Source organism: Heteronotia binoei, chromosome 21 (assembly GCF_032191835.1).
Source record: "Heteronotia binoei isolate CCM8104 ecotype False Entrance Well chromosome 21, APGP_CSIRO_Hbin_v1, whole genome shotgun sequence".
In the NCBI taxonomy this organism is placed as follows: domain Eukaryota; kingdom Metazoa; phylum Chordata; class Lepidosauria; order Squamata; family Gekkonidae; genus Heteronotia; species Heteronotia binoei.
Genome location: NC_083243.1, coordinates 53,681,590 through 53,704,047, shown reverse-complemented (window position 1 = coordinate 53,704,047; position 22,458 = coordinate 53,681,590). Strand labels below are relative to the sequence as shown.

At 42.8% G+C, this 22,458-nt stretch overlaps 1 protein-coding gene and 1 pseudogene across 1 annotated transcript; one reads left to right on the top strand and one right to left on the bottom strand.

The window, feature by feature from the left end:
* Window positions 1-2,538: 2,538 nt before the first annotated feature.
* LOC132589573 (COMM domain-containing protein 10-like) lies at window positions 2,539-3,076 on the bottom strand (annotated as a pseudogene).
* Window positions 3,077-7,001: 3,925 nt separating this feature from the next.
* On the top strand, window positions 7,002-22,458 carry NPC2 (NPC intracellular cholesterol transporter 2). Its single transcript, XM_060262676.1, has 4 exons — window positions 7,002-7,249; window positions 16,915-17,022; window positions 20,747-20,919; window positions 21,738-22,458. The coding sequence occupies exons 1-4, from the start codon at window positions 7,171-7,173 to the stop codon at window positions 21,822-21,824; spliced, it is 447 nt and encodes a 148-aa protein (XP_060118659.1). The 5' UTR covers window positions 7,002-7,170; the 3' UTR covers window positions 21,825-22,458.

Below are 22,458 nucleotides of genomic sequence, written 5' to 3'. Positions count from 1 at the left end.
AGGAGGTCATCCTGATCCTGCAGATAAAGATCATCCTCCTTCATCACAAGGAGTTGAGTTACCTGTGGAAGAGGCTTCCTCAGTCAAGACAGCAATTGAATCAAGCCAAAGGGGAAGACCAAAGCAGCAATGAAAATGTCCAGCCTTGATGGCTGAATATTCTACCTAGGGGAGAGAGGGTTTCTGTGTACTCCTCTTTACATGGCTATCCCAGTAGGCCTCAGAGCAAGCAGGATAGTAGGAGGGACTCAGTGCTTCTCTTCTCAGTCTCTTTTCTAGCAGCCTGCCAGAATACAGGGCCTACAAAGAATCTGCAGAACCAGACCAAGACAACCCTGGCTTAGAGCTCTTGAAATAGCTTAGTTAAGTATTATTATTCCTTATTTCAATAGCCAAGTTATCTGCCTTACAGGTACTGTTAATCAAGAGCCAAACAGAACTGTTTGTTGTTTGCTCCACTACACAAAAGATGTGTGTACTATTTCTGCAAAACAGAATTGCAGACACAAGCAACATGTACCCTATCACATGCAGCGACGTTGTCAATGTACAGGAAGGGATATAGTATTACATTACTGGATAGGCAGCTCTAACTTTCTCCAGTCTTTGGTTTTCAAAAGCTCTCACTAGTTCTGAAGCAACAACCACTTCAATGCAATAAGTGCACTTTTCGCATTAAAACACGGAAATAAGGGGATGTATTAAAAGGAATGACAATAATGCAGGTATTCCTGTCATTCAGTTTAGCAATGACATAGTAAAGGCGGGGTGGGGGTGTGCTCTGTCCTGGGCACAGATTGAAGAAAGTCCTTGAAAGAGGGACCTTAAAGCCAGTGTCGTGCTGCGTTCAACTGAACATCTGTCCTTTTAGTTTTAAAATGTAGTTCTGGCTGCACCCACTAGGGGCACAGGGAAGTCATAGCAAAAAACACTCTAGGATGGGAGCCACAGGTGGCTCTTTCATACATATTGTGTGGCTCTCAAAGCCCGCACCGCCCTGTCGGCTGGCTTGGAGAAGACATTTATCTCTTTAAATAACTTCTCCAAGCCAAGCTAGCTGGTGGTATTTAAAGTTGTTTTCTTTCTACCTCTCTCTTCCTCCCCTCTCCCCATCTATTTTCCTTCATTCCTTCCTGTCTTGTGGCTCTCAAACATCTGACATATATTCTGCAGTATATTCTTTAGTAATTGCCAGCCTGACATATATTCAATCTACAGTAATTGCTAGCCTGCAGGTCATTTTCTCCAATTGTCTAGTCTTTCTCTCTTCCTTTCCTTGCACCCAGCTCAGCCATATGTTGCAAAGCAGTAGTTAGGGTGTTGCAGCAAGATAGAACCTCTTCCTCTTTTCCACACACTTCTCATTCATTTCTGTCTCCCTTCATCTAATTTTCCAGTGTTCCCTCCCCCTTTATTTTTACTTCCTGGTCTCAAGACTTTCTCATCCCTATTTAATAGTAATAGTAATAATATTTGGTGATATTATGAACAGAAGGCTCTGGGTTTGCTGGGCACTCTACATTGCACAGGTTTTGATGAGCTTCCAACCCCCTCCCCCTTGCTTGGATTGTGATTCTGTGAAATTGCCACAATGGCACTGGGTTCTGCTGAGCACTCTGATTGCACTGGTCCTGCTGAGTACCTTGTACATGGAACTGGTTCTGTTGAGTTTGCAAAAATGTCCTTCTTTTAGTTTCTACTGCAGAGATTCTCTGGTTTGACTTTAGTCCTTTGAAAACAATGGAGTATGGCAGGGGTGGCCAATGGTAGCTTTCCAGATGTTTTTGCCTACAACTCCCATCAGCCCCAGCCAGCATGGCCAATGGCTGGGGCTGATGGGAGTTGTAGGCAAAAAACATTGGCCACCTCTGGAGTATGGGGTCACCTTCTTTGCAGGGGTAGTATGTTTCTTAACATCCAGTCTGGTGGAAGATTGTGATCACTGTTTTGTGATGCTTTGCCTACTTTCATTAGTAAATGTTAGTATAAAGGCAGAGTAGATGTTTTATTTAGATGGTCAGCTCTTGGGCTTCAAAATGGAGAGCAGAAGCCCTCTCAAGTGCCTGCTCAGAACATGAATGGTGTGATAGATTTTTTTTTTTTTTTGGCTGTCAAGTCATAGACAACTTATGGTGACCCTGTAAGGTTTTTTAAAAAAATATATATTCAGAACAAAATTATGTTTATTTTTTACCAGTTTTATGATAAGAAATGTCTCATTAGTGCTCAATTAATACATTTTTTTCTGTTCTTAACATGTTGTTGTTCATTTCATTCTGTAAACTGCCGACAAAATAAAGCACCATGTGCACATGAAAACAACTGGAAAACAATACAGTATGTGCTTTCCTCTTCATGGCTCCAGTCATATTCATACATAGAAAAACTGTTTTTGAAAACTATGAGCTGAAAAGGTGAAGTAGTGAATTAGAATATCAGTGCTCTTAAAATTTCCTTTTGCTAACATTACTGGTCAAAGAAGAGATAAGCCATTTACCTAAAGCAATCACTTGATTGAGTACTTCCAGCACACAGTCTTTAATAGAAAATTCTAAAATGGCAGAAATGTGATAGAGATGTTAATCTTCGAACAGTATAATGTATAGTTTCCAACGTGTTATAGAACTCAAACAATTCTTGATGATTGGATTCCACAAACACTTTCTCCATGTTCTTTGAATATTGATTGATCACTCCAAGTTCCAATATAGCTTGAGGAGACGTTTTACTTGGATAGACTGAGCCATCTCTGAAGGTTAAGCTGCCATCCAACTGTCTCAAGCTTTTGAGATGACAAAATTCTTTGCCTGAACTACTCCACTGTGTCTGGTCCTGAGGCAGCCCACGTCATGGCAAACACTTCAGCTTTATCATGATCCACATGGGAATGCTCCAGTTGCTGTAGCAGAATAGTTGGTTTCAAGTTGTGATATACAGCCAGTTCCAAAATGAATGTTATTGTTTCAAGGACGAGATGGAGATCCTACTTCTCCACTGAGAAGGCCATTTGAAGTTTTTCTTCCTCTTGTTCTGTAAAAGTGTTTTCACCCTTTAAATGAAGCTTCTGAAGAATGTGGGAGAGCCGTCAAGAGAACTTGACAGTGTCTATGGTGTTGATAAAAGGCACTGCTTTTCTACCACTGGAAAAAGAAAGATAGACACAGTTTCAGAGTGGAGACAGGGCAGAAGACAAGCCTCTCTCTGTGTTGCTAGCTCTTTAAAAGAAAACAGCTCAAATCTGCATATAATAGACCTATATTTTTTTTTAGTCTGCACTTTAATACCTGAATCCAAATCACCAGACAGTGGTATTTTTGCCACTATTGTATTTCAGTGCAGATAAAATTTTAATTTTCTATATACTGAGCACAGGCATTAAAAAAAAAACAAGCACCAAAACTGACCCAAAGGCTCACATCTTCGATAAACAATATATTGTTATGTGGCAATTTAGCTGGAAACCTCTACATCAGTGTTTCCCATTTGCAGGGTTGTGATCCAGTACTGGGCCACGGAAGCCTCACTACCAGGTCACAAGAAAAGCCAAAGCTAGCCCTGCCCCCAACAAAGTATGACCTCTGCTCTGCTTCCTTCCTTCCCCTGTCTCTGTTGTGCAGAGAAAAGCTAGTCTTGAAGACTGACACAGGCTGCAAAGCCTGCGCTCCATTTGGCTTCCTTCCTTCCCCCATCTCTCTGTTGTGCAGAAAAAAGCTAGCCTTGAGGACTGACAAAGCCTGAGCCCTGTTTGGCTTCCTACCTTCCTCTGACTCTGTGTTGTGCGGAGAGGAGCTGGGCTGACTCTCCTTCCTTCTCCCCACCCTCCCAGTGTTTAAGAGAAAAGCTGGAGTCCATTGGCACTTTAGACCCATGAAGTATTCTTCAGGGTATGAGCTTTCAAGTGCCTTGCAGTATGCTCTTTTGGGGAGATTCCCCTGGGAGGCCTGGGCGGCAAAGAAGGGTGTGTGTGTGTGTTTTTAAGCTGGGAGGGGCAGGGAGTGGGCATTCCAGTAGCTATTTTTTTTTTTACCAAACAACTCCTGGGCAGAATTGTTGCTGGCTGGGGTCATCTAATCGTGAGAAAGGCTTTTTTTTTTCTTCCCCCCCCACCTCCTTTCTTTCTTTCCCTGCAAGTGATGCTCTGTCTGTAGAGAATTTTGGACTGGATAGTCCACTGGCCTGATCCAACACAGCTCCTCTTATGTTCTTATGTTCTTTCTTTCCATGTCTTCTTTTCCTCTCCTTCCATTTCATTCTTTCCCTTTCTTTCTTTCCTTCCATTTTTACTGGATGAAACTTTTGTTCATCATACTGTTGTTGCAGACATACTGTTGTTGTAGCCAGCTGGCCTTTCTATGAGATTTCTGTGTGAGTGAGTGAGAGAGGTGTGAGGCAGAAAGAGATTATTGGAGATTACTGCAGTATATCGCAACAGCACTGGAAGTGATGGTACTATGAACTTGGCACCATTTTACTGGTCCTGCGTTTAACAGCTGGCTGACACCAAAATTAAACTCCTCCTGTAGATATTAAAAAGGATGAAAGAAGCTCACTAGCTAAATATCTGCAAAACAGGTTGCTTTTAAAGGCACGGGAAACACAGCCAGTAAAAAGCTGCAGGTCCCTCATAAAAGCTTGTATGAACTTCATATAACTGGAAATTAATTCATTAATTGCAGTACAATTTTCTGCTACCTTTAATAGCAATTTCCCAGTGTTTCAGCCAAAGAAAAGTATGAAAAATAGCTGTCTAAAGGTTTTCTTGAAACCAAGCAAGCTTGGTTATAGCTTGAGTCAGGGTTCCAGTAGTAGCAGCTGAAGGAAGGGCCTACTAAATGTTTCAGCATATTTTGAGGTAGAGCAGATGCCAGGGCCCCGTGTGAGTGATACACAGTGCTGTCATTCCTGATGGCAATGGCAACAGCACTCCCAACTGCATACACTGGCCAGTGCTGTTGAGGAAGGGATGCGTAGGTGGTGCAGGCAATTGAACATGGCATTAGGAGTGCTTGCAAGCTGGAGAAGAACACACAAACAGATAGGTACATGCAGGTGTGGGAGAGGAAAGAAAGGACCGCCCACTTTCCACCCCCATTTTGGCTCAGCATGAGTTTCAGAGAGATTTTTCTGAAAATGAAGTTACTTCCGAAGAAGAGGCAGGTTTGGGGGAGTGCCCTGGAAGTGATATCACAGGAAAAGGAGTTTTGGTTGTGTGCCCCAGAAGTGTCATCACTTGGTCCTTGACACCACAGGAAATGACATAATTCCTGTCTTCTGGGTTCATCTCCAAAGTCTCTTGGCTCCACCCCCACATTTTAGTGGGCCACAAAGGAGAAGTGTAAAAATAACTAGGCCACAGGAAAGAAAAGTTTGGGAAACCCTGCTCTACATGAAGGCTGATCACAACTCATTTTGTTCAAGTGAAAGAAGAAACAGCTGTAACTTAATTTTGAGGTGCCTGTTTCTATTCCAACGTGACCCTGTAGGGTTTTCAAGGCGAGACGTATGGAGGTGGTTTGCCATTGTTTGAGTTTTGGCAACCCAGTAGGGTTTTCAAGGCAAGAGACATCTGAGGTAGTTTGCTTGAAGTTTATAACAGAAAGCCGCTCGACCTGCCTCCATATTGGCCCTGCTTAACTTCTGAGATCTGACAAGATCAAGTCAGGGCTGGGCTGAGAGTGTGTGACGGTCCCAAGGTCACCCAGCAAGTTTCCATGGTATAAGTAGAGATTTGAACCTGGATTTTCCAGATCCTAGTCCAACTCTGGGTCTCGATGGAATAGCATGTTGGAATTTGAATCTTTTTTACAAAAGTTAAATAAATAATTTTTTTCACTGTCTGCCTTTCTTTTCTGGCCACTAAAGTTTATGTCCAGTGGCACCTTTAAGACCAAATTTTGTTCTGATGCTTAAGACCAACATGGTTACCCATCTGCACCTATTTTCTGGCCATTATTATAATTTGCCTTATTTCATGAGGAGAGGCTCTGACCTGGATAGCCCCAGCCTAGCCTGATCTCATCACATCGCAGAAGCTAGGCAGAGCTGACGCAGTGAAAGGTAATGGATAACCACATCGGAAATCTCTTGCCTTGAAAATCCTACTGGGTTGTCATAAGTCACCTGTAACTTGATGGGGGGGACGGGGGGAGAAAGAGGAAGGGGTATTAAAAATTGTCCACCCTGGATGCCTCATAGGCCAGCTATGCCAATGTGTTTTAGTGTATCTCAGATATAAGTCCTCTGGATTTAAATGGAATGAATTTGCTGCTAAACAAAATGGCAACAAATTTTAAGGCATTTTAAAGCCCAATGCATGATGTATATGAGGACAAGCTCCTTCTTTGGAGGTTTTCAAACAGAGGCTAGATGGCCATGTGACAGTAATGCTGATTCTGTGAACTTAGGCAGATCATGAGACAGAGGGCAGGAAGGGTTGCATCAGTACTTAGTTCTCCTGGGCCTTTCTTACAGATCCAGGGAAATGCTGATTGTCACTTTGGGGTCAGGCGGCAATTCTTCTGCAGGGATCCAGGAGTTGGATTTTTTCGCCATTTTCTGGGCATGGATCACGGGGGTGTAGGGGAGAGCAGTATTTGTGTATTTGCTGCACTGTGCAGTGGATTGGAGTCCCTTCCACCTCTGTAATTCTAAACTGCGGTAAGCCCAGAGCGCACGCCGCCCGAAGTTTATGTCCCCCCCCCCCCCGCCCCGAAAGCTTTAGTCGAATAAAGTTGCCCTTATAGGATTTATCACTTCGGAAGAGCACGGGCTTCGTTTGCTTAGTATCAGTTCCAAAGGCTATGAGCGCGGCTTTTCTCACAAAGAAGCGTCATTCTAGGCTATCCCACCACATGCCGCGATTACGAGGATTTGGGTTTATACCAGGAATAGGCCTACTTCTGCTTCCTTGGCACGCTTTCTAAGCGTCTTGAGGCGACAGCAGCGAGCGCTGTCGCAGCCCCTGCAAGCCCCGACTCCGCCTTTCTGCCTGCCAGCCAACCAGTGAGGGCAGCCTTGGAAGGGCAGGCCCGCCCCCTCAGGTGACTGCACAGGGGCGGCCCGGGGTTCGGGCGGCTCCCCTATGACGTTGGCGCGGAGTCACTGGCACTGACTTTTTCGTGCAGTCGGCGGTCGGCTGTGGGAAGTTTCTTGCTCTTTGCGACCGGGACAATGTGGGCTCTGACACTGACGCTGCTCTTGGCCGCCGGCTGTGCGGTGATTGCCGAGCCCGTCAACTTCCTGGACTGCGGTGAGTAGTTCTCCAGCCACTTCTCAGCCTAGCCGCTCGTCCGGCGTTCTCCCTCGGGTGGCTGAGAGTTAGTGGGAAACAGGGCCTCCTAGCTTGCTCCACTTTGCAAAACGAAGTCCTGCAGGCTAGACAGACCCGCCCGCTAGGATGCAGCCCACTGGAGCTCCGCTTTGCAAATATTTATGTTTGATTTCCCCATCCCTACGAAGTTGCTAGGAGACTCCAGTGAGCTGGAAAGTTTGCATAATGGGTTGCTGTCAGTTTGGTTGATCCTAATAAAACAAAGTTTTACAGGGGGAGGTCGTGCTGGAGATAACAAAAAAGGGGCTAGAAGTTTCATATATAATAATTTATATCGATAGATGGAAAATTTACACATAATTGCTGCAACTTAAATAGAAATACAACTATCTGTAGGGCTATCGGTTGGAGCTCAACTCAGTTCCTTTGGTGACAAGGAAAACTACAAAACTAACAACGTGTATTTCAGTCTAAGCTTTCAGAAGTCAGAGCTTGCTTCTTCAGATGTCTCTCTGAAGCCTGTTTCTCCGATCTTGATTGTCACTTTGGGGTCAGGCGGCAATTCTTCGGCAGGGATCCGCCCAAAAAAGAGCAACTTCTGCTGATTTTAGCAGGTGGAAGCAGACAGGAAGTGATGATATCTGCCGACCTCAGTGCTAGTGCTTTGGGGGCACGTGCCATGGCTAAGTTGCCATATGTAGACTAATTGTTCTGAAGTTTGCCTGCAGTAACATTCTGTTGATCTTTGGGATGATCATGCTCCTGGCAACTGTGGCCACCACCTTTTGCTTTGAGGGCAGCCTCCTCTTCCAGCTTCCTAATCCTAAGTGATATTGATGGATGCCTTTGGCGCTGCTTGTGAGAGTGCTGTCAACTGGGACAGACACGGCCAATCTCGAAATGTTTGTTCTTATATATGTGGTTCAGAGGTCGCAGGAGACCGTGAACTAACTGGATTTATTGAAGACATTCTTAGCCTTCTCCTTAAAAGGGCTTACAGGAGGGGGCTGTGGTACAGTGGTTCAGCAGCTAGTTTGCATGCAGGAAGTCTTAGGCTTCATCAGTCCCTGGCATCACCACGTAATAAGTGATATGAAAGACTCCCCCCCATTCCCGCCCACACATACCTCTTAAGTCCCCCTGGCGAGTTGTTGCCAGTCAAAGCAGATGATGCTGACTTCAACAAACCAGTGCTCTGACTCAGTTGTGAGACAGCATCACATGTGTGTTAGTAATTTTTAGTATATGTGCTGCCAAAGCAAGTACCACATTAGTAATGTGGAACAGTGCTTTGCAGGTGGAAGATCCTGGGTTTGATCCCTGTTTTCTCTGGCTAAAAGAATTGGCTAGAAGGCAATGTATTATTTGGGACCTTGAAGAGCCACTGCCAATCTGAGTAGACAACACTGTTGATCATAGACCAGTGGCCTGAGACAGCTTGAGGCTATAGGGTACTTCTGTGTCTTCACAGGACTCAGGGAGGGTTTCACAGTTTAAAATGAATGAGTGTGGTTGTCTAAAAATTCCACTAGCCATGTTTAGTTGAGGTATGTCAAACCACAGTGTGCAGTTAGAAGGTGGTTCACTACTTGAAAGTTGCAGGTACTCTTATCTGTGGTTTTCAAATGAGGTACAAAAGGGAGACCTTCTGACTCATTCCCTGTTGTTGCCTTCATTGCAGTGCATGCTGGGTCTCTGCAGAGAGGCAGGGATAGGAGTGAAGGTAGTGAAGCCAGCATTTGTTGAAGCAAACCAGGATTTGAATGATCATCCACGAGTCACAGTTAAAAGAAACTGTAGTTTTGCCATTTGTCTGAACAGAGACACCACTAGTGCTTGAAACAGTTATAGAACAACCATTAGCCAGGATGGAATTGCTTTCATGCCTCCAAATATCAGTTGCTGGGTGAAAAAAGCCAAGGACAACTATTGCCTTCATAAAAACCTGCTTTTAAGTTTCCTGGGGCTTCTGGCTGGCCACTGCTGGAAAGGAAATTTTGGTTTAGATGGAGCTTTAGTCTGATCCAGTTTGGCTGTGCTGAGGGACAGTCAGAGAGACCATAGACTGCAGCAATAGAACTCACTACTAGAGTATGCTTTTGTTTTGCCCCAAACCCCACAATCCCATCTCAAAGCAGCCCTCTTAAGGTGCAGCTTGGCATGACTGTGGTAGAAGTGGGGCTTTTTTTGAGTAGGAACTCACAGGAGCGCAGTTCTGGCTGGCTTGGCATCAGGGGATGTGGCCTGCAATATGAAAATGAGTTCCTACTGGACTTTTTCTACAAAAAAAGCTTTGGGTAGAAGCCAAGGTAGACAGGCAGCAGAGCGGAACCTTTTCCTCCCTGAAACTCCTTCACCCCTGCTAATTTTTTCCTTTCAGGAGTTATTCCCACATGTTTCTCTGCTGAGGGGTGGAACACTTTTCAGAACAAATGCACTAGTTGGGAAGGAGGAATTGGCTTCACCCTTCTGCTTACCCATACTGCAATTGGAAGCTCTCTTCCTGCCATCTCAGGCTAGCTATAGTTTTTTCTAGTTTAGTTCTCCAGCAATCTTCAACTGCTGATTGTTAGCTATATTTTATTTGCCCTCCAATAAAATGTATGACAATATAATTTTGCTTCCACCCCAATGAATCACTGCACGTCTTGTAACTGATGTTACCTGAGGGAAATGACTGGATGATGAGAATGAAGTCTAGTTCTGGTGTTGTTGGGGAACCTTTGTATTCCCCGTAAGTCCACATAGGAACTTTGTTGCTCCTAATTAAATCTTTAGTAGAAAACTAGAAATGTGAGAAATGGCAGCCAAGAGTAATGTATAGTTAAATATAATGTTATATAATACATAATTAATTATACCTTGCTTTTCTTCTTGGTGGGGATCCTTAGCAGTTTACAACATTGTTCTTTCCATCTCTGTTTTATACTCACAGCAACACCCCTGTGAGGTAGGTTAGGCTAGAATGTGTGACTGACCTATGGTCACCCATTGAATTTTCCTGGCAGAGTGGGGGTTTGAACCTGGGTCTCCCACCTATTCTGACATTCTAACCACTACATCACTTTATTTTTTTGAGGCATGTAGTTTCTGTTTGGCTGCTTATGCAGAATCTAGTGTTCCTTACATGTATCTATTGCGTGGGATTGGCAGGTGCTTTGTGTAACCAGTTGCAGATTGGGACATGTACTTCTTTCCAGTAAAAAAAGCCAACAAAACCAGAGTGCTGCTGACTTGCTCGGTTTTCTGACACAAAAGTCTGCAGATTTCTTGTGCAAGGTCTGCTCCAAAATGTTGGCTGCAAATGCAGGTTAACACACATAATGTATGGTTGCTAATGAAGGTATTTTTAAATTTCCAGTTCCGAGTTACTGGCTAATACTATTTTATTTCATGCCATTTTTTAAAAGGTGTTAAAATCAACATGAAATTTAGCAAATCTCTCTTTAATTTTCATTGGTCAGTGTTATATTATTTTACTGGACATTCTAGCACAAACAGATATGGCATTGTCACTGTCACCTGGTGTGATGCCGTCTGGAAAGTAGTACTCTTAAATGTAGGAGAAAGCGTATTAAAATGTATATAAAATGAATTTTCAAAAAGCTGTTCTTCATTGTTGAGCAGGTAGTTGCAAAGCAATGCGGGGATTCCTTCTTGCCCAGAAATCCTCTTGTCAGAAGAGAGGACCAGCATCTTCTGGGTTCAGTATTTTTAAATGACTTTGGCCACTTGCTGGTATTAAGAGCTCCCGTTCAAGGTCATGGTTAGAGGTGGCCGAACTGTGGCTCAGGAGCCACATGTGGCTCTTTCACGCATATTGTGTGGCTCTTGAAGCCCCTGTTGCTCTGTTGGTTGGCTCGGAGAAGGCATTTGTCTCTTTAAATCACTTATCCAAGCCAAACCAGCCAGGGACTTGGAGAATGTATTTAAAGTTGCTCTCTTTGTACCTCTCTCCCCCCTGTCTATTACTTTCTTTCCACCTTTCCTTCCTTTCTTGCAGCTCTCAAATGTCTGACATTCATGTCTTGCAGCTCTCAAACATCTGACACTTTTTCTATGTGGCTCTTACGTTAAGCAAGTTTGGTCATCCCTGGTCATGGTTTTTCATTGGCTACTTGCATCAAGTTGTCTGGGTAAAACTGCAGTCTTTTATAATACAAATTGTTGCTGAGAAAAAAATGGATAGCATGGGAAAGTCATAGGGGGCAAATATATAAACACAAGAAATTGGAGCTCTGGACTTGGGTTGGGAGAATGTGACAGGCAGTGAATAATGTTCGTTCTTTCACTTATGTTATTCCCAGATACCTCTTTGCTTCAAGAATCATTTCATGCATGATGCTTTCCTGACACAGAGAATTTCCATGTGGAATAATCTCTTCTTTTCATCCCACCCTTTCCCTACAAAAATCTTAAATTCATGGTTCTTCTAACCCTGTTTATTCTCATAATCAACTGTAGGAGGTGGGAGAAGCTGCTTTGAGGGGGAAGGGACTCAAGATCCCTCAGTAAATTGCATGGCAGAGGTTGAACCTGGATCTCCCACATCTTAGTATGATTCTATTGCACTGCACTGGCTCTGCACGCTATAAAGCGGACTTCTGTTGCAGAAACTGCCAATGTACATTCAACTTTTTCTGTGAAACTGCATTCCTTTGTTCCAGTGCAGAGGGAGGATGTGTCATGAGTTTTTTATAATGTAGTTGAAGGGTCAGGCTTCCCTACTCCCAAGATGAATGAACAGAAGCAGGAACACTGCACAGCTCCTAAGAAGTGCATGAGAATGGCCTGATGTAGGGTTACCAGATGTCCTCTTTTTATAGGACATGCCTTTTTGTGTGTGTGTGTGTCCATCCTTTTTTGGGCTCTTTTAAAAAATGGATGAAAATGGGTTGGAAGGTTAGGAATATTCCTAGCTAGTAGCAATTATCACAGCTGGTATTTAAAATGAGATTTACTGTAGCGCTCACTCGTTTAAAGTATTTAATCAAGAAATATATCCTCTTTTTTGCTCTTTGAACTGGAAACAGATTCCCCCTTCCTCTGCAAGTTTGTGTCCATCAATCCATGAGAAGAGTGGTGGGGTTTTTTTAAGTATGTGGCAGAACAATGTTGCTACTTGCTTTATTCAGAATGGCAACTTAACCAGCTGAATGCAGTTTACTGCACTCAGCTTCAAAGGCAACACTAAAGTTCATATTGAAATAAATATTGCTTGTCTTTAAAATGATGCTGGACATTTTTTTTTGGTGGGGTGATAACCCATAGGTATAAAAGCCCTTTCATCTTGGCAAAACAGAGCTCTCCCACTGGTTGGAGGTGCACTCCATCAATCTTTGGCCCGTCAAACCATCAATCAAGAATACTTGCATGTAATTGGTTGAGTCTACTCCTTTCTCCTGCCTGAGTGGCTGTTGCTAGCCAGCCAAACTGATTCCATCAGTAAAAGGCAACCAACCTTGGTTCTGGCGGTTTCTGACTCTCCTTACTCTCCCACTTGCTGAGCTGCTTGTTGCACTGCTTCACAGAGGAGAGGGGGAAAAAACCTTCCCTTGATTGGCTGAGGGAGGGACAAGCAGGGAAAGAGCCAGAGAAAGCCTTCCCTTGACTGGTTGAGGCCTGCTCCCTATCCTCCTTTGGAAGGAAAATAGTCAGAGACAGGAGAAGAAATGGCATCCCATAGCAGCGGACCAAATACAGAGAGAGATAGGGAGCAAAAGAGAGAGAATGAAGTCCTGTGCTTAAGACCAACAACATTATCAGAGAAAGAGTGTTGGTGTGAAAGATACCACTAGAGGCCTTGGAGGGAGAACTCATTGGGGCCAGTCCTAACTAGGGCTGCCAGTTCCAGGTTGTTGGGAAATTTCTGGAGATTCTGTGGTGGAGTTTGAGGAGGGCATAGGAGTTAGGACTTCAGAGCAGGGTCTGCCAGTCCCAGGTTCTTGCTGTGGAAGCTGACTGGGTGATTTCAGACCAGTCACAGACTTTCAGCCTAACCTACCTCACAGGGTTGTTGAGCAGATCAAAGATGGGAGAGGAGAATGATGTAAGCTGCTTTGGAGAAAGACCGTCCTTTTCCTATGAAGAGGCTGCAGGGAGGGGGGATGTGATGGAAAGCTGAAGTCAGAGGGGCAGATATAAAGTGACAGAGATAGGGTTGCCAACTCCAAGTTAGGAAATTCCTGGAGATTTAATGGGTGGAGCCTGGAAAGGATGGGGTTTGAGGAGGGTGGGTCCTCAGACAGGTACAATGCCATACATTCCACCCTCCAAACCAGCCATTTCCTCCTGGGAAACCACTGTTGCCAGTCTCCAGGTGAGAGTTGGAGATCACTCAGAATTACAATTGCTCTGCAGATGGCAGAGATCAGCTCCCCTTGCAGGGGGGGGGGGGGGAATGAATGCCTTCACTTGGGTGGGTGGTAAGGGGGGGCATTCGCCCAGAGCCTCTTTCTAGAGCCTGTTGTATTTTTCTTCACAACAGGCCTTATTCCTAGTATATGTAGAATGTATTAAATAAACTTTTTTAAAAAAACAAAAACCCAGTCATGTGAGAGTAGAAACTGCTTTTTGCAGCTTAGAGGGTGATTCACACTTTGCAAAGCAATTGTGTTTGCAGTTTCTTTGTAGATCAGTAGTCTTTTTTTAGTGCTAAACATATAGGAAAAGAAAGGTCACCTTTGCAAGCACCAGTCATTTCCAACTCTGGGGTGACGTTGCTTTCACAACGTTTTCATGGCAGACTTTTTATGGGGTGGTTTGCCATTGCCTTCCCCAGTCATCTGCACTTTCCCCCCAGCAAGCTGGGTGCTCATTTTACCAACCTCAGAAAGATGGAAGGCTGAGTCAACCTCAAGCTGACTACCTGAAAACCCAGCTTCCACCAGGGATCGAACTCAGGTTGTGAGCAGAGCTTAGGACTGCAGTACTGCAGCTTTAATACTCTGCACCATGGGGCTCTTTTGTACACTATAAGGGGAAGATAAATTTGTTGATATGTGTCTCGTTATTCTTCACTGTGTTACCTCCTTCCTGCCGAGTGTTATTTATTTATTTTTATTTTATCAAATTTATATCCCACCCTCCCCTAACGGGCTCAGGGCGGCTGTTAGTTTATACATTTTTTGAGATAGAGGCCTCCTCTGTCCGTCCCCCCCCCCCCAATCTTTTGGTTGTGCTTTAAAATACCATATGCAGCGATGGTGCTATAGGAATCAAGCTGTGTATGAAAACATGCCCTCAGTGCTCCATTTCACTCCATGTGACCAAGCAAGAGAACCCAGAATTGGAAGCATACAGTTCTAATTGCTGGAATCACCAGGAACAGGTCTGACCATTAGTGCATTGTTTTTACTTTCTGTCTTATGGGAATTACTGTATGCCATTCACAGTGAAAAGAAGAGATCTGTATTCCTGAACAACTCAGTGCTGGGGTCAGAATCTGCTCTTCATCCCTCACTACAGGAGGGTTGTACCTCCCAGTGGTTCTTGAAATATGTAAGCCATCATTATGCCTACCCTTCTTCACTCACCGTAATGCTGGGCTTGTTGCTGATAACTAATAAATAGTCAAAGGCACACAACAGATATTGCCAGGAGCCCCAAGGCAGTTGGAGCTGCACAGCACATGGCTTCCATTTGTTCCCAAAATTTTTTGACTGTTTTCTCCCCTTCACACTTGAAGGTGTTTAACACTGCAAATAAGCTTGCCCATGTGGCAGATGCATTGGCTGTATCAGGTTCTCCCAAGGAAAACAAAACTTTACCAAAATAAACCACTTTGCATTTATCCAGCTCTTAAGCTGTTTGTTTGAAGTAATAATATTCACTTGTTAACTATTATTAATTATTCAATTCATTTGTACCCTACCATACTCACCAGTGGGGACCCAAAGTGGCTTATAGCATTCTCCTTTCCTCCATTTTATCTTCACAACAATCCTGCGAGGTAGGTTAGGCTGAGAGTGTGTGACAGGCTCCAAGTCACTGAGAGAGCTTCTGTGGCACAAGTGGGAATTCAAACCCAGGTCTCCCATATACTAGTCTTGACACTCTTAATCACTACACCACAGTTTGGGGGGGCTGATTTTGTGACTTAGTTTTAATGGAAACATTCAAATCCAGAAGTAGAAGTGTGCCTTACAAATTCTTGGCCCCCCATGTCTCATGCAAAATTGTTTGTTAGCATATTGTACATCTCACTAAAGTCTTAACAATATGAACTGTATTTGGAATGCCTAACTAGGCCCTTCTTCCTGTATAGGAGGTGCTTCTTCAGAAAGCTGACCAAAACAAGTAAACAGCCATTGAAAAAAACAGGAAGCTCAGGAAGCTGATAGAAGATAGCAAGAAGCATGATCTAGAAACTGCATATGAGTAATAATTTCACTGGTGAGGGAAGGAACAAAATTGATCTCAGTTTATAACCACATATAATTGTGGAAATCTGTGAATGAATTCCATTCCTGTATTTCCCATAAACCTCAGACTAACCAGCTTATGGTATTCAGTCTTGATTCAGCTTCTGTTTACTTGTAACTTGCTAGGTATTGATAAATATAAATAGAATTGCAAGCTTTGTTGGGGATAGCAAATCAGCTACTGCTTAATTCTTTAGAATTTGTAAGGAAAAGGAATATAACAATAGCATTTATCATTTCCATCATACTCTGGCTGGCTTCACTGAACAAAAGAGGGCTTTTATTCAAATTTACTTGGTTGTGAAACTCTTATGTCCATTCCTAAGTGTAATACTATGGAAATGAATTCAACAGATTTCAAGGAAGCATATTTCTAAATAGTTAGTTTCTCCATCCTCCCTCCCAACATGGATGTATTCCAGGGTGCTTCTGTGTCATTCAATTCCTTGCTTTTCAATTTAAAAAAAATGGAGCAATCACTTCCATGGCAGGCATGTCACATTTTCCTATAGGGTTTCTCAGGTAGCCATTGATATCTAGGAGTAAACTTTGAAAGAAATGTAATCAAATAGCTCCAAACAGCTATGCATCCAGTAAAGTATTGTGACATGGGAGAAATACTGTAAATTGGATTTAAAAATAAGATCCTGGCAATTCATTAGTCACTTGTCATTGTTGATACTTACTAATTTCTGGTGCTACCTGAACACCACTCTAGTTTCATAGTTTCTACAAGGTTGACTAGCTCTGTGGAAGATTTGTGCCTTCCCATTGTTGGATGTGTAGCTTACTTTGCATTCATGTTTATACTATGAATTGTTGCTGGATTTACTTCCTATCCTTGATCAAGTCAGTTCCTACCTGGGATTTTTTGAGTAGATCTCCATGATTAAAACTCTTTCTCTAAGATGTACAGGTTGCATTTTCCAGAGCATTGTTTGGTTGCCTCTTGGTTTCCTTGTCTCAAGTGACAAATATCTATCTATTATCATGTACTCAAGCAAGCTGCATCCTTGGTGGCCTGATTGTAGTACCTTAACCAAAAGCAAACTGTTGCCAGGAGGAGCTGGAAATATCACATTACATGCGGTCGTACAGTTGAGCATAGAGATTGACAGGTTTTTATGGTAAACCTGGACTTTGATCAGTGTTATTGCAGCCAAGAACTGTCATGTATGGCAAAGGTATTGCCATGATTATTTCTTTGTGTTCTCTTAACAGGTTCCAAAGATGGAAATATCAAAGAGGTCAATGTGAGTCCTTGCCCCACACAACCTTGTGAGCTTCGCAAAGGGGACTTCTACACAATCAATGTCACTTTTTCTAGTAGTAAGTATATTCTATTTCCAGCTCTCTTAAAGCTACAAAATGCACAGAACTGAAGGGACTTTCCTGTTTGTGTTCAGCATTTGAGTCAGGGAGGCTTTAACTTTATCTTTGTTTCTTGCATGGAAACATTCCATGTAGGGACATCACGGAAGTGATATGTGCCAGTCCAGTCATAAACAGAGTGAGGTAGAATTTCTATTGGGGTTGATTCTCTTATGAAATTGGCAACAAGGTGTCCAAGCTATTCAGCACTATAAGCATTCATATTGCTAAAAGCTTAGGCTGAGAATCTAGGTGAGTAGAAAAGTGGGTGAAAGGTAAGGGCCATTTGAGAACAGGAATAGCCTTATATGGTATGATCAGGAACCGAATAGAGTCAAGATAACTGCATATGCAGATGCATCTGCAGATTCTGGAATGCATAATATCAGATAAGATAGAGTATACTGATATCAGTTTCCAGGGATAAGGCTTTATAAACCCTGGGATTTTAATCAGAGGGGGCTGCCTGCATGAGAGACATGGGGGGCTGTAATGCTGGTCAAGCCCTGAAATTAACAACCCTTGTTAATTTCAAGCCATAAATCTATCATCTCCTGTTTGAGGCCTCAAACATAGAACATAGAATATAGCTCTAATATAGAGTGGGACTTAGGTTTTCATAAGAATTAATGCTTAACAGGTATTAGATTATAAGATAGTGTAAGCTTAACTACAAGAGCTGTGTAAAGTTCATCTGAATTCTAAGTGCATAACCTTCTAACTGCATCTGGAATCTGTACTAATTTTATCTATTGTTTTGCTTATGGATTTTCAAGCCTTCTGTCTGGAGTAGAAACTTAAGTGTAATAAAGTTTATCTGTATTAGCCTTCTGAAAACTGTTTGGGTTACTGAGGTGTACAAAAATAAATCCTACCTCACAGAGGTTTCACCCTTCTAAGCCCACTGGCTGCAATGGATTTGGTAAGGTATTGTGCATATTGTCATTACACTCATGTCTCTTTTGTGTTTGTATTCTTGCCAGCAAGTCATGATGGGCTGTTCATTTTTGCACTTTCAGTGGTTCTACAAAACCACAGGATATTGTTCTAGCTAATTATCCACATTCAGTGTTCAAGAGTTTCCCTACAGTTATTTTTTAATTTAAAACATATATTGCATTTTCTATGCAAACCTTTACAATGTGGCTTACATCTGATTAAAACAATACTGCAAAAATATATCAAAACACACGCATGCAGAGTGGCAGGTGAGAAACTAACTGTGAAAACAGTAGATAAAAACGTTTGGAAGCAGCAGAATATAAAAACAAAACAAAAATCAAAATAGGAGTCAATTGCACTTTTAAGACCAACTTAGTTTTATTCAGAACATAAGCTTTCGTGTGCATGCACACTTCTTCAGATGAGGAATGAGGTACAGTAAGCAGAGCTACATATAGCTGGTGGGGTTTGGAATGCCAAGTGGTACAAAGTTAAAAACCAATAGCAGAATAGTAAAATTAACAAATTCAGAAAACCTTTCATCTGGGTTGAATTTGTTAATTTTACTATTCTGCCATTGGTTTTTAACTTTGTACCACTTGGCATTCCAAACCCCACCAGCTATATGTGGCTCTGCTTACTGTACCTCATTCCTTGTCTGAAGAAGTGTGCATGCACATGAAAACTTACGTTCTGAATAAAACTAAGTTGGTCTTAAAAGTGCAATCGACTCCTAGAACATAAGAGAAGCCATGCTGGATCAGGCCAGTGGCCCATCCATTCCAACACTCTGTGTCACACAGTGGCCAAAAAATAAAGAAATAAAAATTATATATACACACACACATATACACACTGTGGCTAATAGCCACTGATGGACCTCTGCTCCATATTTTTATCTAACCCCCTTTTGAAGCTGGCTATGCTTGTAGCCGCCGCCACCTCCTGTGGCAGTGAATTCCGCACGTTAATCACCCTTTGGGTGAAGAAGTACTTCCTTTTATCCGTTTTAACCTGACCGCTCAGCAATTTCATAGAATGCCCACGAGTTCTTGTATTGTGAGAAAGGACTTCTTTCTCTACTTTCTCCATCCCATGCATTATCTTGTAAACTTCTATCATGTCACCCCGCAGCTGACGATTCTCCAAGCTAAAGAGCCCCAAGCGTTTTAACCTTTCTTCATAGGGAAAGTGTTCCAACCCTTTAATCATTCTAGTTGCCCTTTTCTGCACTTTTTCCAATGCTATAATATCCTTTTTGAGGTGTGGTGACCAGAATTGCACACAGTATTCCAAATGAGACTGCACCATCGATTTATGCAGGGGCATTATGATACTGGCTGATTTGTTTTCAATTCCCTTCTTAATGGTGTTGGCCTTTTTTATTGCAATTGCACACTGTCTTGACATTTTCAGTGAGTTATCTACCACGACCCAAAGATCTCTCTCTTGATCAGTCTCTGCCAGTTCACACCCCATCAACTTGTATTTGCAGCTGGGATTCTTGGCCCCAATGTGCATTACTTTGCACTTGGCCGCATTGAACCTCATCTGCCACATTGACACCCACTCACCCAGCCTCAACAGATCCCTTTGGAGTGCCTCACAATCCTCTCTTGTTCTCACCACCCTGAACAATTTAGTGTCATCTGCAAACTTGGCCACGTCACTGCTCACTCCCAACTCCAAATCATTTATGAACAAGTTGAAGAGCATGGGACCCAGTACTGAGCCCTGCGGCACCTCACTGCTTACCGTCCTCCACTGTGAAGACTGCCCATTTATACTCACTCTCTGCTTCCTATTAATTAGCCAGTTTTTGATCCACAAGAGGACCTGTCCTTTTACTCCATGACTCTCAAGCTTTCTAAGGAGCCTTTGATGAGGAACTTTATCAAAAGCTTTCTGGAAGTCAAAGTAAACAACATCTGTTGGGTCTCCTTTGTCCACATGTTTGTTCACCCCCTCAAAGAAATGCAACAGGTTAGTGAGGCAAGATCTTCCCTTACAGAACCCATGCTGAGTCTTCCTCAATAACCCGTGTTCATCAATATTCCTACTCATTCTGTCCTTGATAATGGTTTCTACCAACTTTCCCGGTATTGAAGTCAGACTGACTGGCCTGTAATTTCCCAGATCTCCTCTGGAACCCTTTTTAAAGATGGGGGTGACATTTGCTACCTTCCAGTCCTCAGGAACGGAGGCAAACTTCAATGAAAGATTACATATTTTTGTCAGGGGATCCACAAGTTCAATTTGAGTTCTTTCAGAACTCTTGGATGTATGCCATCCGGACCTGGTGACTTATTAGTTTTTAATTCATCTATCAGTTGTAGGACCTCCTCTCTTGTCACCTCAATGTGACTCAGGTCTTTCAACACCAAAATTAGTGGTTCTGGAGTGGGCAAACACTTCTCGTCTTCCACAGTGAAGGCGGAGGCAAAAAATGCATTCAGCTTCTCAGCCATTTCCCTATCCTATTTTGTTCTGCTACTTCAGACCAACACAGCTGCCTATTTAAAACAAAAATCAGACCATGATAAAACTAAAAGAACAAAGTGCTTCTGTGTAAAATACTTAGAAGACAGATATGAGTTCCTTAAAGATTACTGCACTTCAGTAATGACTTGGTGCACTGGAAATAGTTTTTCTTTTGCATGCCATCATAGGAAAGGACATTACTGCTCCTCAGTAATATAAGAATGGCTGTCCTTATTTTGAATGCTTTCCTTTTCCACAGAGGTTGACAGCCAAGGAAGCCAAGCAAAAGTGTATGGAGAAGTACTACATGTGCCCATTCCCTTTCCGCTAGACCAGCCTGATGGATGCAAGTGTGGGATCCAGTGTCCTATTCAGACAGGGCATTCTTATAACTACCTGAACAGGCTTCCAGTGAAGACTGAGTATCCATCTGTAAGTACCTAAATGGGCAAATTCCAGGACACAGCTTCCTATCAGAAATCTTTGTCTGATCTATAGAATGAGATGTTCATGGAAGGAGGTGGAGCTACTCAGCAATTGATTAATTCTTGCCTGGGAGGCCTTTGAAGCTTGTCATAGTAGAGAGAAGGCAGATAAGCTTGCATTTGAATTGTCATACACACAGGATTCTCCCAGAAAGAGTTGTCACAAACAGCAAATCAAGTGACAGAACCTGAGTCTGAAGTGTCACACTTCAGGCTACAAGTAAGGATTTATATGATCAGAGGTTCCCCATGGGAAAGATAATATCTATACATATAAAACTTGACATGTCAGGCCCAGTGCTAAACTTGAACCCCTTCTGCTTGCCATCTAGTTTTCTTATGAACAACAAATTATCTTGTACAGAGGATCATGCAGTCATGTTCTTCTATGTACTCTCTGAAAGTACTGCAGTTCACAGACAGGTTCATTACATAATCTCATCTTTGTGAGACAAAGGCCCTAGAACATGCTATTCCTCTTGAAAAATATATTATTAACTCAGTTCTTGAGGGTGTCAGTGGAAACCCTAACAGTGTTGTAGCCATAAATAGTCAGGGGTAGAGCTACATACTGGAGATTCTGCACAAAGGGTCATATTGAAAAGAATGTGTAGAGCTACATACTGGAGATTCTGCACAAAGAGTCATATTGAAAAGAATGGGGGAAATAGTGTGTTCCTCTAGCATCCATATGTCTTGGTTGAGACCCATGATTTATCTAATGTTGACAGACCTGAGGATAAACTTATCTTACTGTTTTTCCAGCTGAAATTAGTTGTCAAATGGGAACTGCTTGATGACCAAGACCAGATGTTGTTCTGCTGGATGATTCCTGTCCAGATCACCAGTTAAAGAGCCCCTGCAGTTTACTGGGGAATGGAAGAGGCAGTTGGATACAGACAGAGTCAAGTGCTTTGCTGTAAATGGCATTTCTTATTTTGATTCACGCAACTACTGTCTTCCCAAGGTCCAGATGAAGCAAGTGGCCAGTGCCCAGGCCAAAATGAATCTACTCAAGAAGGTTGGAGGAAGTCTTTTACTGTAGTTCAGGGCAAAGGTTCATGTAACTATTGACAAAAGTGACTGAAATGGCACATACATATAGAAGGGCCTTTTTCTGTGCGGAAACTGGGGCAGCAAACATCATGACTATTGTTGTTGATCGACACTGTTGTGCCTCTCATAATCAGATACTGCAGGCTTCTGTTTGCTCCCTCTCCCTCCCCCTGACATGGACTTTCCTTGGATCTGCTTTTTTCACTTGGAGCCAAAAGGAAACTGAATAGAAATAACCTTCTGCACAGCTTGTTTCAAAGAAGGGGAGTTTCCTGAAAATAGCCCAAAATGGCATTCGATTGCTGTGCAGGGATAACTTGCATTAACAAATGGTTTGCACTGTCTTGTAAAGTGGAGTTGCTGGGAAAACAGCTGTTTCAACCCCAGCCTCTTTTTATAACTTTTCTTTTAATAAACTGTTACAAATGAA

Coding starts and splice junctions, on each gene's coding strand:
- NPC2 (XM_060262676.1), top strand. CDS start 7,171: ATGTGGGCTCTGACACTGACGCTGCTCTTGGCCGCCGGCTGTGCGGTG. Junction 17,023..20,746: donor CAATGTCACTTTTTCTAGTA/GTAAGTATATTC, acceptor CCTTTTCCACAG/AGGTTGACAGCCAAGGAAGC. Junction 20,920..21,737: donor TGAAGACTGAGTATCCATCT/GTAAGTACCTAA, acceptor CTGTTTTTCCAG/CTGAAATTAGTTGTCAAATG.